The 13,806-nt window shown below is 42.7% G+C and overlaps 1 protein-coding gene across 1 annotated transcript in view; it reads left to right on the forward strand.

Annotated features, from left to right (window-relative positions):
* Window positions 1–13,806, forward strand: part of ca16b (carbonic anhydrase XVI b) — a 70,827-nt gene that overhangs the window by 34,122 nt on the left and 22,899 nt on the right. Inside the window, exons 3-5 of the mRNA XM_062468692.1 lie at window positions 275–454; window positions 2,819–2,967; window positions 13,532–13,627. Coding sequence (XP_062324676.1) covers window positions 275–454; window positions 2,819–2,967; window positions 13,532–13,627 — 425 coding nt within the window. The remainder of the gene's footprint in view (window positions 1–274; window positions 455–2,818; window positions 2,968–13,531; window positions 13,628–13,806) is intronic.

Below are 13,806 nucleotides of genomic sequence, written 5' to 3' on the forward strand. Positions count from 1 at the left end.
ATTAAAAGAGCAGACAGTGGATCAGGGATGTTGGAGGAAGTTGCTGCTTGGCTCTCGCTGCACAGAAATTATTGGTGTGAAACCCTTTCTGTCTCACCCTCCCCAGTCCGTCAAGGGACTGACAGATCAGGAGGCTCTCCCAGGCTGCAGCCTAACTACTCCTGTGTTTGTGGAGAGGAGCGAGGTGCAGTGAGCCCAGCACGGTCATGCTCAGCTTAGTTCTGTAGAGCACATGATGTTGATGTTGAACCCTTGTCTCTCTCTCTCTGTCCAGGGAACCATGGGCCAGGGCGCTGGGCCTTAACCTACCCAGAGTGTGGGGAGACTTACCAGTCACCTGTGGACATTGTGGATCGGGAGGCCCAGGTGTCACAGGAGTGCCAGGAACTGACACTGGATGGTTTCTCTGAAGAGTCCTCCAACAGGACCTCCATGAAGAACACTGGGAAGACAGGTGAGCCGTACTGCTGTTAGACAGAGCCATGTTAAGGTAGGGTACATTTGAAATTTGGTTAGAGCTTTATTCTAATATTGAATGCGGAGTCACTGTCCGATTATTTTGACAAACTCAACAGACTTTTTAAAGCACACAGTGTGTTCATGTTTATCCTTTATTTACCCTTTCTTAATAAAGAGAAGTCTCAATTACTGCAGGTTTTTCTGTCTGCCCCAATTTGACACGTGCAAAGAATGGTGTGGAAAATAGGACATACAGGAACAGAGATGTTGATGGTCTGCTATAAGTTTAATACCACTACCATTTGTAGTTAAGAGAAAGTTCATCCTGATCGATTTAACAGCTTTCCCTTGGCCCTTGACTTGCTTCAAGCACAGTTGATTGGCGACCATCCAGTAGTTCTCAACTCAACATTTCCCAGGCAAAATTCTAACAACCATCTAAGCAAATGCTGGAGGACTTGTAGGCCCCTGAGACATTTGCATTGATCAAGGATTTACTTTCACACAGGCTCCCCTTTTTTCACAGGCTGTGATTCAAGGTCTTTTTGGCTTAGTGTCTAATTCCTGCTCTGCTGTTGAAGCGCTCGAACACAGGGAAACATCTTTAATGAAACTCCCAGGACCAGCAGGCCTGCCTGCCTGCCTGTTTCTGTCTGCCAGCCTGCCCGCCTGTCTGGCTGCCTGTCTAACTGACTGTCTGTCTGGCTGCCTTCATGTCAGACTGTGTGTGGGCTTGGTTATCTGCCTACCTGTCGGTTTGTCTGTCTGTATGGATGCTTGATTACATGCTTGCCTGCCTGCCAGGTGCTATAGGGGATTACAGCTGCACATCAACAACACCAGCAGAGCTTTTATAACCATGTTGAAGGATCGGTTTTCACTTTGGGTCTGTTTTCTAGTGTGATTGGAAGAGCCTGTCGAGCTGCTGGATCTCATGCCTTTCCCAGTGTGATGAGCCTCTTTATCTTAACCATTGCTGGCTGTTTCAACTGCATGTAGATCATCTCTCGTTTTTCCTTGCGAAGCTCTACTCATCCCCTCTAAACATTCAAATCATTTCCCATCTCTCCATATCTTACTGTCTCTTTCCCTTCCTCTTTCCCTCCCTCTTTCCCTCCCTCTTTTCCTCCCTCCCTCCCTCCCTCCCTACCTACCTACCTACCTACCTACCTCTCTCTCTCCCTCTCTCTCCCTCTCTCTTTCATCTTTCTCCTCTCTTTTGTCCTCTCCGACTCTCCCTTTCTGCCTCAGTGTCTCGTGTACACATCTCTGCGTGTTTGTCCTGTTCTCTGTGTTTACTGACATCCTGTGTTTGTTTGTGCTCACGCTCATCCCCCTCACTCGCTTTGTGTCGTGATTAAAAGAGGCCTCTCTATCTCATCTCGAGAGGCTGACTAAATCCTGCAGTAACATGGCAGGATCATCTGCCAGAGCTAGGGGTCTAATCTGGCTAATGATGTCAGCTGGAAAGATGATGATGGCTTCTGGATCTGACTACACATAAAGAACAAGCATAGATCCAGACAAGGCCCCGACCAAGACATGGCCATCACGGGCTAAACTCTCAAGGACTGCAACTAAAAAGATACTACAGCAAACAGGCAAACTGTGTACCACGTTGTTCACACCTATCATGGCAAACTTGTACTCTTTTCATTTTCCAAACACTGGTCCTCCAGAGAGCAAGCCAGAACGTACAAAGCAAATGCAAAGTCATGTTCGCTTCTCTAAAGTGTTGTAATGTGCCATGCTAAAAGAGTTTGATGTCATGAACCATTTATGATCTGGTAATTAAACTGTTTTACATAGCATTATGCCAGAGTTAGCTGCAGAATGCAACCCCAGCTTTAATCGGACACAGATATCTCCTTGACAGTGTGCATTTATTGGAGGTTGTGGGGGTTAATTGAAAGCTTAAGTTTCTCCAAAGCTTAATTTGTCACTGTAGTTTTTGTAAAGCTCTGAAACTCAGAAGAGGTTTTATAGCTACAGAGTTTGACTTCAGGAACATAGTCTTATGGAGTCCCCTGAGCAGAGATATTTGAATATGGATGTTGTATGGGACCTGAAAGGCCAAATATGAGAGCCCAGAAAGCACTGCTGTAAATGTGCTTCACTCGAGTGCGTTCAGCTTCAATATGGAAGCAATGAAAGAAGTCATTTAGGATGACGTGAAAGTGAACTGTCTTGGATTCGCAGGCAGGGATCCAACAGTCATCCAAATAGAACCAGGCCTACTCAGAGACGGGATTGAAAAAAACCATTTCCGACAAATTAAGCTATCCTTCTTTTTTTTTAAGTATCTTTCTTGTGCTTTCTCATCTGATATGATGCTCCTATTTACCTTCTGTCTCTCCAGTGGCCATCATGCTGAAGGATGACTACTTTGTGAGGGGAGCGGGCCTGCCTGGGAGGTTTAAGGCAGAGAAGGTGGAGTTCCACTGGGGCCAGAACAACGGCTCTGAGGGCTCTGAACACAGCATCAGTGGCAGGAGGTTCCCAGTGGAGGTAAGTGCACTCTGTACACACAATATTGGAGCACAAGAGCGAGGAAGGAGGGTCGTGGAGTGAGGAGGCTGTAAAACACTTTTAGTACATTAGAACAAATGTATTGTATAGTGATTTATAGAAATAACGAATGTTAGTTAAACACGAATAGTGAACACGGTTTAGTACAATACTATGGAACAAACCTAGCACTAAAGGAGACATGACATGATACTTCCCTGCTGTTTCTCCTGTGTCTGTTGCTGAGCCCTGTTACTATAGAGACATGAGTGCCTGTGTAATTATCAGCACTATTTGTTCTCTTATCTGCTTGGCAACCAAAGGGCCCTAAATGATATAGGTTACAGTTGCTCCAGTAGAGTTTGCGGATGGATTTATTAATAGTGTTTTATTTAATCTGATTGTTTCCCCAAAGAAGGGGGGGGGGGGGTTAGACACAAATTCTGGCTCCCATTGATTTTCAATGGAAGTCACGTGACTCCGCAAGGCAGTGTGAGATACCTGGCAGCACGAACAGATAGCCTAGCAAGAGAAGCGAACCCTATTCTAGGCGTTTATTATGGCCTTCGTGGACGAGCAACGTCAGTATGTTGTCAGTCAAAACGAAACTAGCTAGCATAACACAGCTAGCACAGTATATGCAGCAAGAAAGTAAATGCTATTTCCAGAATGAACTTTAGTCGCAAAGTAATCGAACTTTTGAGGCGACAAACAAGAAGCGAATTGGCTGTATGAAAACAGCTTTATCTCGTGCGTCCTTATTTGTTTTTGAAGTATATAGCCTAATTATATAATGTTGTCATACGTTTAGGGTGGCAGGAGGTTAATAGAGGTCAAAACAATGGTAGGGGAAACACTGTCTTGAAGATGGCAGCTAGTGCTATTAACTTGGATGAAAGATACAGGGTTTCCGCGGGGTCTTAAAAAGTCTTAAAACGTCTAAAATTCTGAATTTAAAATTTAAGGCCTTAAAACAGGGGTGGGGAACGTCCGGCCCGCGAAATCATTTGGTCCGGCCAGCCATTGCACTGCAGGAACCAATTAGGTGCATTATTCGTTGGCAGCAGCACTATTATACTATATTACTATACTATATTAGTATACTATATATACTATGTGGAAGAGGACCGTGGAGGCGCGCGCAGCGTTGCGTACCAATGTACCAAAAAAAATCGCTCGCGCCCTCTGCGCGCTCGCATTCAGTGTGGAATTCCTTTCTAGCAAATCAAACCCAGAATACGTTGTTGGTTTGGGCTAAGCACCGAATGTTTACAACGTATGGCTCCGTGCCTGATTAACACTCAGATCGATAAGCAGTCTCAAAAATGGTAGCAATATAAAAAATAATACGATCCTTTTCCGTAATCATGACACCCCCCAAGAAATGTTCGATGCACCCCTTGTCAAAGCAGGCTGCATCCGTGCCAGCTAACATCACAAACCTCACCAAAGAGAAGCAGTTCCAGCCATCACATTAGGGGTGAGTTAATTAAATGTTGGACCAAATATAGCAAGCACATTTTTAAGTTGATAATTCTGTACGGCCCCCGAATGATTTTATAAATATCCAAATGGCCCTTGGCAGAAAAAATGTTTCCCACTCCTGCCTTAAAACGTCTTAAAAACGGCCATATTTTCATCCGAGGTCTTAAATTTCATTTAGTCAGGTCTAAAAAAGGTTTTAACCTCGTTCATTTCCATAAACGCTGGCCACAGAAAGTTATTTCAAAGTAGCAAAAAAGTATTCGTCGTAGCCTACAAAGCGGAGCTCTAGAGTCTTTGCTACAAACAAAACCAGCAGAACGCTGGTCCTCAGAACGTGGGTTCGGTGTTGTAGTTATTTCTGGGGGATATTGGTGTTGGGTGTTGGTACGTATGCGGTGATAAAACTACAAATCCTGTGATAAATGCAATACCTGCCGATAAATGCAATACATACCTACCAGCGATTTCCGCTGTGATTGGTAGCCAGCTCCAGGTAGCGGTACCCAGCTCCAGGTACGAAGCTCGCTGCAAACCTTTCCCAAGAAATATTCAATTAGGGACTCTGGGTGTGAAAGCGCTGGAGTCACACGCCAGAGCGGAGAAACACAAGCTACACACACTCACTTTTCTCTCTCTCTATTTGAGGGAAAGTTTGTTTTAGCTTATTTTCATTTTGGGGGGAAGGTTTTGGGCATTTGGCACGTCGTGTGTGGAAGGTTACTAATGTGATTGCTTTATCTGTAAATTAAATTCATGTTTTTTAAATGACTGAATTCATTGAAATATAAGGTTTTTTTCAGAATGTATTTGATTTGAATATTTTTTTGGTAATGCTTCGTGTAAGTCTTAAATTTCTTTCTTTCTTTATGGTCTTAGAATGTCTTAAAAGGTTTTAATTTTGACTTAGTGAAACCTACAGAAACCCTATATATAGGTAGTTAGAGACAGAAAAGGCTAAGATCATAATCATAATCAACCATAATCAAATGGTTAAGATACAAGCATGAATCATTTGATGTTTGTAAAGTTTTGTCCCCGTTTGTTCCATGACTCAAATAAATACAGAGGAAAAAGGGTTCTCAAAGGACCTTTGGGATATTGACACACTTCAACACACTCAGAACATAAAGGGATCACACCTCCAAGCTTGCAAGTGTCAGATAGCTTTTGTACTGTACATAAACCTTCATGTGAGTCAATGGTGTTAATGAAATCTCCTGACGTTGGTCTGCTCTCTGTAGGTCCAGCAGGCCCTAGCATGCCTGGTGAAGGCCATGATTTCAAAGTGGTGGCAGTGTAAAATGGGATTATATATAGTATAGTGATTGATAGAAGTAGCCTATTGAAGTGTTGTTGCTTGGAAACATGTGAAAGAACAAAATACTGCAAAAGTCTTTGTATGTCAGACTACTTTCCACAAAGTAAATTGTGTGGTTGTTGTTATATCAAGTAGAACTAGAGAGGGTACAATTTCTGGGGAAATTGTAGGGTGTGCTTGCTTGCGTCGGTTGCACAGGGGTCCGTTTTTGAATTACATTTTTACAACTGATTTCTGTATATTTTATATGAAAATGCATAGTTATTATTTATAAAGATTAAATAGATTTAAAAAAAAACAGACAAAAATGCTGCTCATTTACAACTGAAAATACGAGTGAAGTGTAGAATGAAATAGATGTCTTCTCATTTCCCCTGCAAGAGGCAGCCTCATCATTGAATCAAAACGAATACATTTGGCAGACCGGTGTAAAAATTGACCTAATCTCTATGACTTAAACGTCATTTTAAGTTTTTCCCTTCTCATGATATTTTCAGGCATGTAGCCTACTCATTGCATTCATTCATTATTATAATACGGGTGGTTGAAATCAAGCATTCTGATTGGTTGAGAGTGAGTCACGGGGTGTGCTTTATTAAGCATAAAGTACTGTACGGTGTACAGGTGTTTACAGTACGCCTGTTTACATTTGCCTTAAAATGGAGCGTTCCATATTAGTGCGCACTCAAAATAACGGTTACATTTTTGGTTGTCATTGGTAATTTTCGTTGTCACTTGGTTGTCGTTGTCATTTTGTTGTCATTTCAAGATTAACAGTAAGCAAACATGTTTCATGTTAACTTCGATCTTTTGGGGGGAAGAACTTTTGATGAGTGGCTAGCCGAAGATGAGAGAGCAAGAGTGGTCGAAAGCGATGTCATCAGAGACGAAGGGGACATGAGAAACGTTTTCCATGGATGCACAATTAGTGGAAATATCCAAATCAATATAAGCAAACCGTAACATGTTTAGACCTAATGTTTAAAATAAATATTATTTTATTGAAAGTGTCCCATTGTCATTGTTGTTAATTTAAAGGCAGCTTTTATGAAATGAGCAAAGTCAATTGCGAGATCTAGCTAGCTAGCTAGTCTAACAAACGTGAAGTTCACAATGCTGTTTGTCCGTTGCAAAGCAACAGCCACTGTTTACAGGGACTATTTTCTCTCGGCTACTGAAATGCGATACAAAATGTTTGTTGTCTATAACTATTTTGTGCTGAAAGGCAGCTTACTATTTATTTACTATTTATAATTTCGCTGGCAACCGTATTATAAAAGCAATAAGGTACTCGAGGCAGTACTTTATCGCCAATAAAGTACGTGTTCCAGGGTTTGCCTAACAACACCCTTGAACACGTACTTTATTGGCGATAAAGTACTGCCTCTCGTACCTTATTGCTTAAATAAAGAACCCCCTTTGAAGATTATTCTATGACGTTACCCGGCAGTAGAAGATGGAATCGCGATTCAAACAGTACCATCTGCTAACTGAAAATATGCCCCCCAAAACGTAAATAAGCTTGACATTTATTTAGTGGAAAATCGCTCATTCATAAAAAGCTCACTGGTAGCGACCATTGTCAGTAACAACGCAAAATGCGATATAGCCCTGTGTGGAGAAGCTGCCCCGGTAAATTGTACTACTACGGTACAGTACTAGTAGACTACTGCTGTGTTCGTCTTGGTAGCGATTGCGTTGGTTGAATTGGATTTAACGTTCCGTTGTATGGTTTAGGCTGAAATTAATTATTTTCATGAACAGATTGACAACGTTGTGGCAATGAAGTTCAGGTTAGTAGTTAGATAGACTTTTGATTTAAGTAAGGAGAGTGCCGAACATGTTCTGTCGCCGTTTGACTTCCTAAACAGCTGTGTACTGTAGATGTTTTTGTAGTGTGTCTCGCGTAAGCTACAGCGTTGCAGTTAGCTACACTGGTTTGAAACCACAGGTAATGGTAATTTCACCAACAAATCGTTTACTAATGTCAGAATAAATCCTACAACGAAAATGTATATGTGAGGAATGTGTATTTTAACGATTGAAAACAGATACATCATAGACCACTTTAGTATGTGTTGCCCGGGCAACACATGCTATAATATCATGATGCTAATACTTCAGTGAAATAGTAGACTACTGTTTCCGAAAGTAGATCGTAGTACTTCCTTAATAATAGCAGCTTATATTGTAGTTACATTACACATCACAATTGTGTGTCATATCACAAAGTAAAATGAGTAAATAGTTATCACCCTGGCCTCTTTGCTTGTGGCGTTTCTGCAGCTGCCTTGCAGTAAAGCTATAGTTAGCCTAGCTATCCTTTAACAGATGCGAAACGAATGTTCTGCCAAAGGTAGTCACGCGTGTTTTCGTGACGTTAGTGACGTAGTGACGTTAGTAACGTCAGTGACTGTGGCTAGCAAATTAGCTGCCTTGCAGTAAAGCTATAGTTAGACTAGCTATTCCCCAAGTTAACAGATACGAAACGAATGTTCTGCCAAAGGTAGTCACGCGTGTTTTCGTGACGTTAGTGACGTAGTGACGTTAGTAACGTCAGTGACTGTGGCTAGCAAATTAGCCACTGTTAGCTTCACTTTTCGCCACAAAAACGTAACTTGAGCCTAAACCATGCAACGGAACGTAAATCCCAATAGAAGCAACTCAATCGCTACCAAGACGAAACTTTTGACACCTAGGTTGTCTAGGTAGGCCAAATATTGACTGAGTTTTAGGGGGGCAAAAAAATAAATAAATAATAATAATAATATATATGTGAGAGAACAAAGGTTGTGCTCTCGCCGAAGGCTTGAGCACACCCAAATATGGCTGTCATTTTCCACCTGTAGTCCAGGACCAGAATATTGTGTGTGGTTGTTCTTAATCCTGTCCAATTGATTGTGTGTGAGCGTGCATGCATATATGTGTGATTGTGTGTTCATACTCGTATATCTACGTGACGTGTACAGGGTTTCCCGCAGAACATTTGTTAGGTAGGGTGGGGTTTTCTGTCCGTTGGATATCACAATAAATAAATAAAAACATAGTTAAGGCGGCAGGCGCGTGTTTCTTAGGCGCCGCCATAACTGAAAAGTGCTGCTGGAAGCCCTGGTGTAGGTGTGTGTGTGAATGACACACACTGTCCCCTACATGTGTGCAGATACTGTTCAGCCATTTTGCTGAGATTCTCTGTGGTGGTGCGACTCAAAAAGGTGGGTGGCAGTTGGAAGTCTTACTCACATTCTTCAGTATTCACTGTGTTGATGGCCTAGTTGACAGGCTAGAATGGATAGCTTTGACATTTAGTTGGAAGGAAATATGGTGTTTTCAGACCTCATTCAAAGTCTCATTGAAATGATCAACTGAGAGGACATTTAAGGGTGGGCGACCCTCTTCCTCAAGCAGTGTGTTTAGCATGAAACACCCAGATAGGATTGGCCTGGAGTTTGGCAGGGATTTAGACACCGTAAAGTGAGTCCATGGGAATATAGCCTTTGACTTCTGAAATTGGCACACAGGAAATGAAGTGCAATAGCAGAGGAATGAAGAGGGGGTTAGCCTATCTGCTTGAAAACACGCACCCCAATGAAGGAACAGACATTTACACATAAACTAGCCTAACTTGCTGACACGTGACCCCACTCACAGTCCGGGAGAGGCAGAGAGGGGCACATGCGGGCCCACGCAAGCAAGTGCACAGGAATGCGCCCACCTACACATAGAAAGAAGGGCCATTATGGAAATGTATTGTCTGCACTTCTCTCTCTCTCTCTCTCTCTCTCTCTCTCTCTATGTCTTTCTCACCCTGTCTCCCTGTCAGAAATATTAATCTATCAAGCATTGCACAGTCAGTCGGTGAACAAGTTTAAGAAAGCTTTATTGCTTGCGGCCGGCCCACAAGGAGACAAAAACATCACACGCCATTGTGCTACAAAGTTTGTCTGGTTCACAAGTCTTCAGGTAAGACCATTTATTGGTGAGAAGTCTCCTCCCCTGCATATCAGCTGTCAATATGATCGATCCCAGAGACAGAGTGCGCGTGCACGTGGAAACTTACAGAGTTCTCTGACCCTAGGCTTGACCATATGATTCACTCAACACAGATAAGGTTTATTGCACCTCTAGTATGATAATGGTCAACCTAGGTCAGTTTGTTTACGTAAGCCTAGTGTCATCTATAGGTCATGTGGGGAGAGGGCTCTCTACTGACAAAGGAATGCTAGCACCAGTATTTTCAGAATATAACCTTACATTCTAAATTTCTCCGACACTCCCCCGCCCCCCCCCCCCCCCCACACACACACACACACACACACACACACATGAAGCATTGTACATAAAACTCTCGCACACCTCAGAAGTGGATTATATACAGTAGGCTGATCCGAATGTGTCATCCATCTTGTAATGAATACAGGACAACTAAAAGCTTTGGGTCATTTGATGTTTGTCATGGTGTGGGACATGGCCATTTTCCTCCTTCATCATTCATTTTTACTATATGAGTTGATCAATGGTTGGGTTATATTTTGTATGTGAGGCTAACAAATGACATAAAAGGCTTGATGAATGGAACGCTACACTATGATGTATTCACAGACTAAATTGAGCAATTCCAAATACACACACACATACCTCTTTTATAGAAGAGAAGTTTGCATGACCTTGGAGGCTTAGGTTGTGGGCTTGTTTGCCTCATCTAAATATAGGCTGTTTTCCAATATGTTTAATTATCCCTCAACTGGAGATGACTGTTATTCACTCTTAGGCCCGAGGTGTAGTTTGCTCATAGATTATTGAGGAATGACTACTATGCTTAAAGCAATCTCTGACGCTCACGCACACAGAACTAAGGAGTATCCCCGTTGAGTATTATGTTGATTTAGTATATTGATAATGACTAATTTAGTACGTTTCAAAGTCAAATAAACCTTTGGTCCCATTACAAAGACACTGAGTCCGACAATTATCCCACCGGTACATCTTTTGCAGTCTCTACGACTCGTGTATTGACATGCAGCATGGCCTTAGAGACCCCTGGCCTACATCTCTGATTCTTCTAACAGACATCACATCTAACAGACGTACTGGGCCTGTGCCCAGCTGCTGTACCCCATGGTTATGTAAAGAGCAGTGGACCGTACTGCCTGCGGCCCCGGACTTTGACAAGTCACTTTTTCAAACGTGTGAAGTATGGGATCGATAGATGGACCACCTGTTCGCTCAAACAGCACAATGAAAAATGATAGAGCCATTTCACCCTCAGGAGGCCATAGGGATATCTGTTATAATAATGTATCTGACTGTCACAAGGCTTAGATTAATTATACATGAAATATGGAATCGCAGCGTACCGCAGAAGAGTGTGTGCGACGCTTGTGTGGGAAGTGTTTGTGTGTGTCCTTGCCGTATCCTGTGAACACAAAAGCGTGCGGCAAGCTCACATACTGTACCACGCTGACACTATGTATATTTCAAGTCAGCATCATCTCATTAACACTGCACGCATTTTGAGCCACATACACAATATGATTTAGAACAAACAAGTCTCAAACGAGCCAATACTAATTGGATCCTGAGCCCTTCCAGTTAAAAGATAGGAGCAGGATGTTTGTGCACGGCTGTTTGCTACACTCCAACCCCTTAGAGGGTAACTGTATACAGGCAGCCTGGGGAGGACGAAGGACCTCGGAGCAGTCGTGAACATCAAACGGCCTCACACCACATGAGGCATATCACACCAGCCTGTTTACATTTAAGATGTCCAATGACTCCTGACATGGGCTTAAGCATTTTTAGCTACACTGCGCACAAGCAACTTTTAACTTGCTAAAAGTCAATGTGACTTTTATGTACCTTTTTATAGCTACATTTGTTGCGGCAGGTGCCCTTTTTATTGCTATAAAAGTATTTGATGATTGAATGTCAGGTTTGCTGATGTGCGTTCTCAACAAGCCCTGGCTGCCTGCATGCCAAACTAAGTGAGTAAATGAAGCCTGTGGGGGCAAGTTAATTGGTGAATGTAGTTAATAACATTTGAATGGTGATGGATGGCCAATGCCCTCCTTGCTGAGCTCACAGACAGACAACAAATGGCCTCCATTAAAGGCTGCAGTTAAAGGAACTCTGGAAGAAACTGATTAACTTTGATTAGCAGGATTGGGTTGGGTCCCTTCCTGTACCTGCTGTATGTACTAAAGTATTTACTCTTCTCTTTTTTTTTGCGCGCTACAATCTGTTGTCAGCCTAGCCGGTTGTCAAGGGAACTGCAGGCTCCGTCCTTGACGGATCTACAGCAGGCTACTGATGGGTTACCTATGGTGTGTCTGTGTAAGTGTTTGGTTTAGAGAGGAGGAAACTGGAGACTGTGTGTGAGAGAAATGTTTCAAACACACGGTGTATAGCATTGAAAACTGGACATTTGAATCAGACCCAAGCCTGATTCAGCCGACACATGCTGACCCCAAACACAGAGCTGAACCAGACCATCTGTAAGCAACTACAGACAGTCTGTTCAGCAAGAGAGTTGCAAACTATCTCTAACCTGTGTGTGTGTGTGTGTGTGTGGATGTGTTGACTTTGTATCAAAGTGTATGATTTGGTAGCCTTGCCTCGCCAGACCAATTTGCAAATGCACATTAGTCTGGAACCACTCAGTTAATTTTTCAATATCCATGGGGTGTTATCAATGGACGCAGACAAAAATGCCTCTGGACGCAGGACACAACTAATCAGAGCGACAAAACGTTGTCTTGGTTGTTTATGAAAATGCCTCAACTGTGCTCTTCTGAACAGTCATCATATGAATCCCACCCCACATCAGATAAATGGTTTTGAATGGCCTTGCACTTTTCATGCCGGAGGGAAATCTGTTTTAGTGGTCACATCTGCCAGAGCTAAACCATGAGCTGTCAGATTGGTTGCTACCCAGGATAAATATTTGGTATTGTAGTCATGACTTACTCATCTTAAGTCAGTAAATTGAACTTGAATTAGTGAACTTGAACACATTGACCAAAAAGGTACAAGTATTCCCCTTTTTGGGAGAGATGTGCTAAAATAACAGTGTTGTTTGGCTTATTTTGAATATTATTCAGCATAAATGATCTTGTCATGTGATTGTTGCAATGCAGAATGGTCTGGAATGATGCCTGCATGACTATTCTGAATGGGCTTCAAACACTAAAATACACAGCACAGGATGACCCCCCCCACCCCCGCCCCTCTGTCTCTGAGCCTGGTCAGCAGATGTCCTGCTGATAACATACAGCACATACATTGCTTATTTATTTATTTCTGATAGCATAATAATTATTCTTGTTACCGAGCCATCCAAGAGTTGTTCATAATCTTTGAAATGACTATCTCGTGTTTTCCTAGAGTGTATGGCGTCTGATTAGAGGCAGTTGGGAAGGCGTGATTAAAGGCCTCTCATGCTGCTAGATCTGGCTGCATGAGACCATAATCCTACAGTGGTTCTCCTGCCGCCATTAGAGCAACTGGGCAAAATCATCTGGGATGGGGAGAGGATCTAAGTGGAAGAAAGCAGAGGATGTGAGAGGGAGAAACGGCAGTTGGAAAGGCTTTGTATGAAAATGATGCAAGTACACAGTATAGAACAGATGAGGAATATTATGCAAATATTTGATCCACGTCTTTCCACAGTAATCCCTTCGCAATGGGTCGAATTAAACAGCAATAGTTTGATCATGAAGGCTGTGTGTCCACACCTAATGCCTTGTGTTGTTTCTCTTCTCTCAGATGCAGATCTACCTGTATAACTCTGATGATTTTGAAAGCCTCAATGCTGCCATCAAGGAGAAACGCATCATAGCGGCCATGGCAGTCTTCTTTGAGGTAAAGTAAGACTGAGGCCGGGTGTTTTTTCTTTTCCTACTCTCTCCCTGTCTTCTCCCCCCCCCCCCTCTCTCTCTCTCTCTCTCTCCATTACAGTGTAGAAGAAGCACATTCAAAGTAAGGGCTTCCTCTGTTCTGATCCTCTTAAACCCATGTCAAGTCTCTACAGAAGCACCCCC

This window comes from Osmerus eperlanus, chromosome 1 (assembly GCF_963692335.1).
Source record: "Osmerus eperlanus chromosome 1, fOsmEpe2.1, whole genome shotgun sequence".
NCBI classification, from domain to species: Eukaryota; Metazoa; Chordata; class Actinopteri; order Osmeriformes; family Osmeridae; genus Osmerus; species Osmerus eperlanus.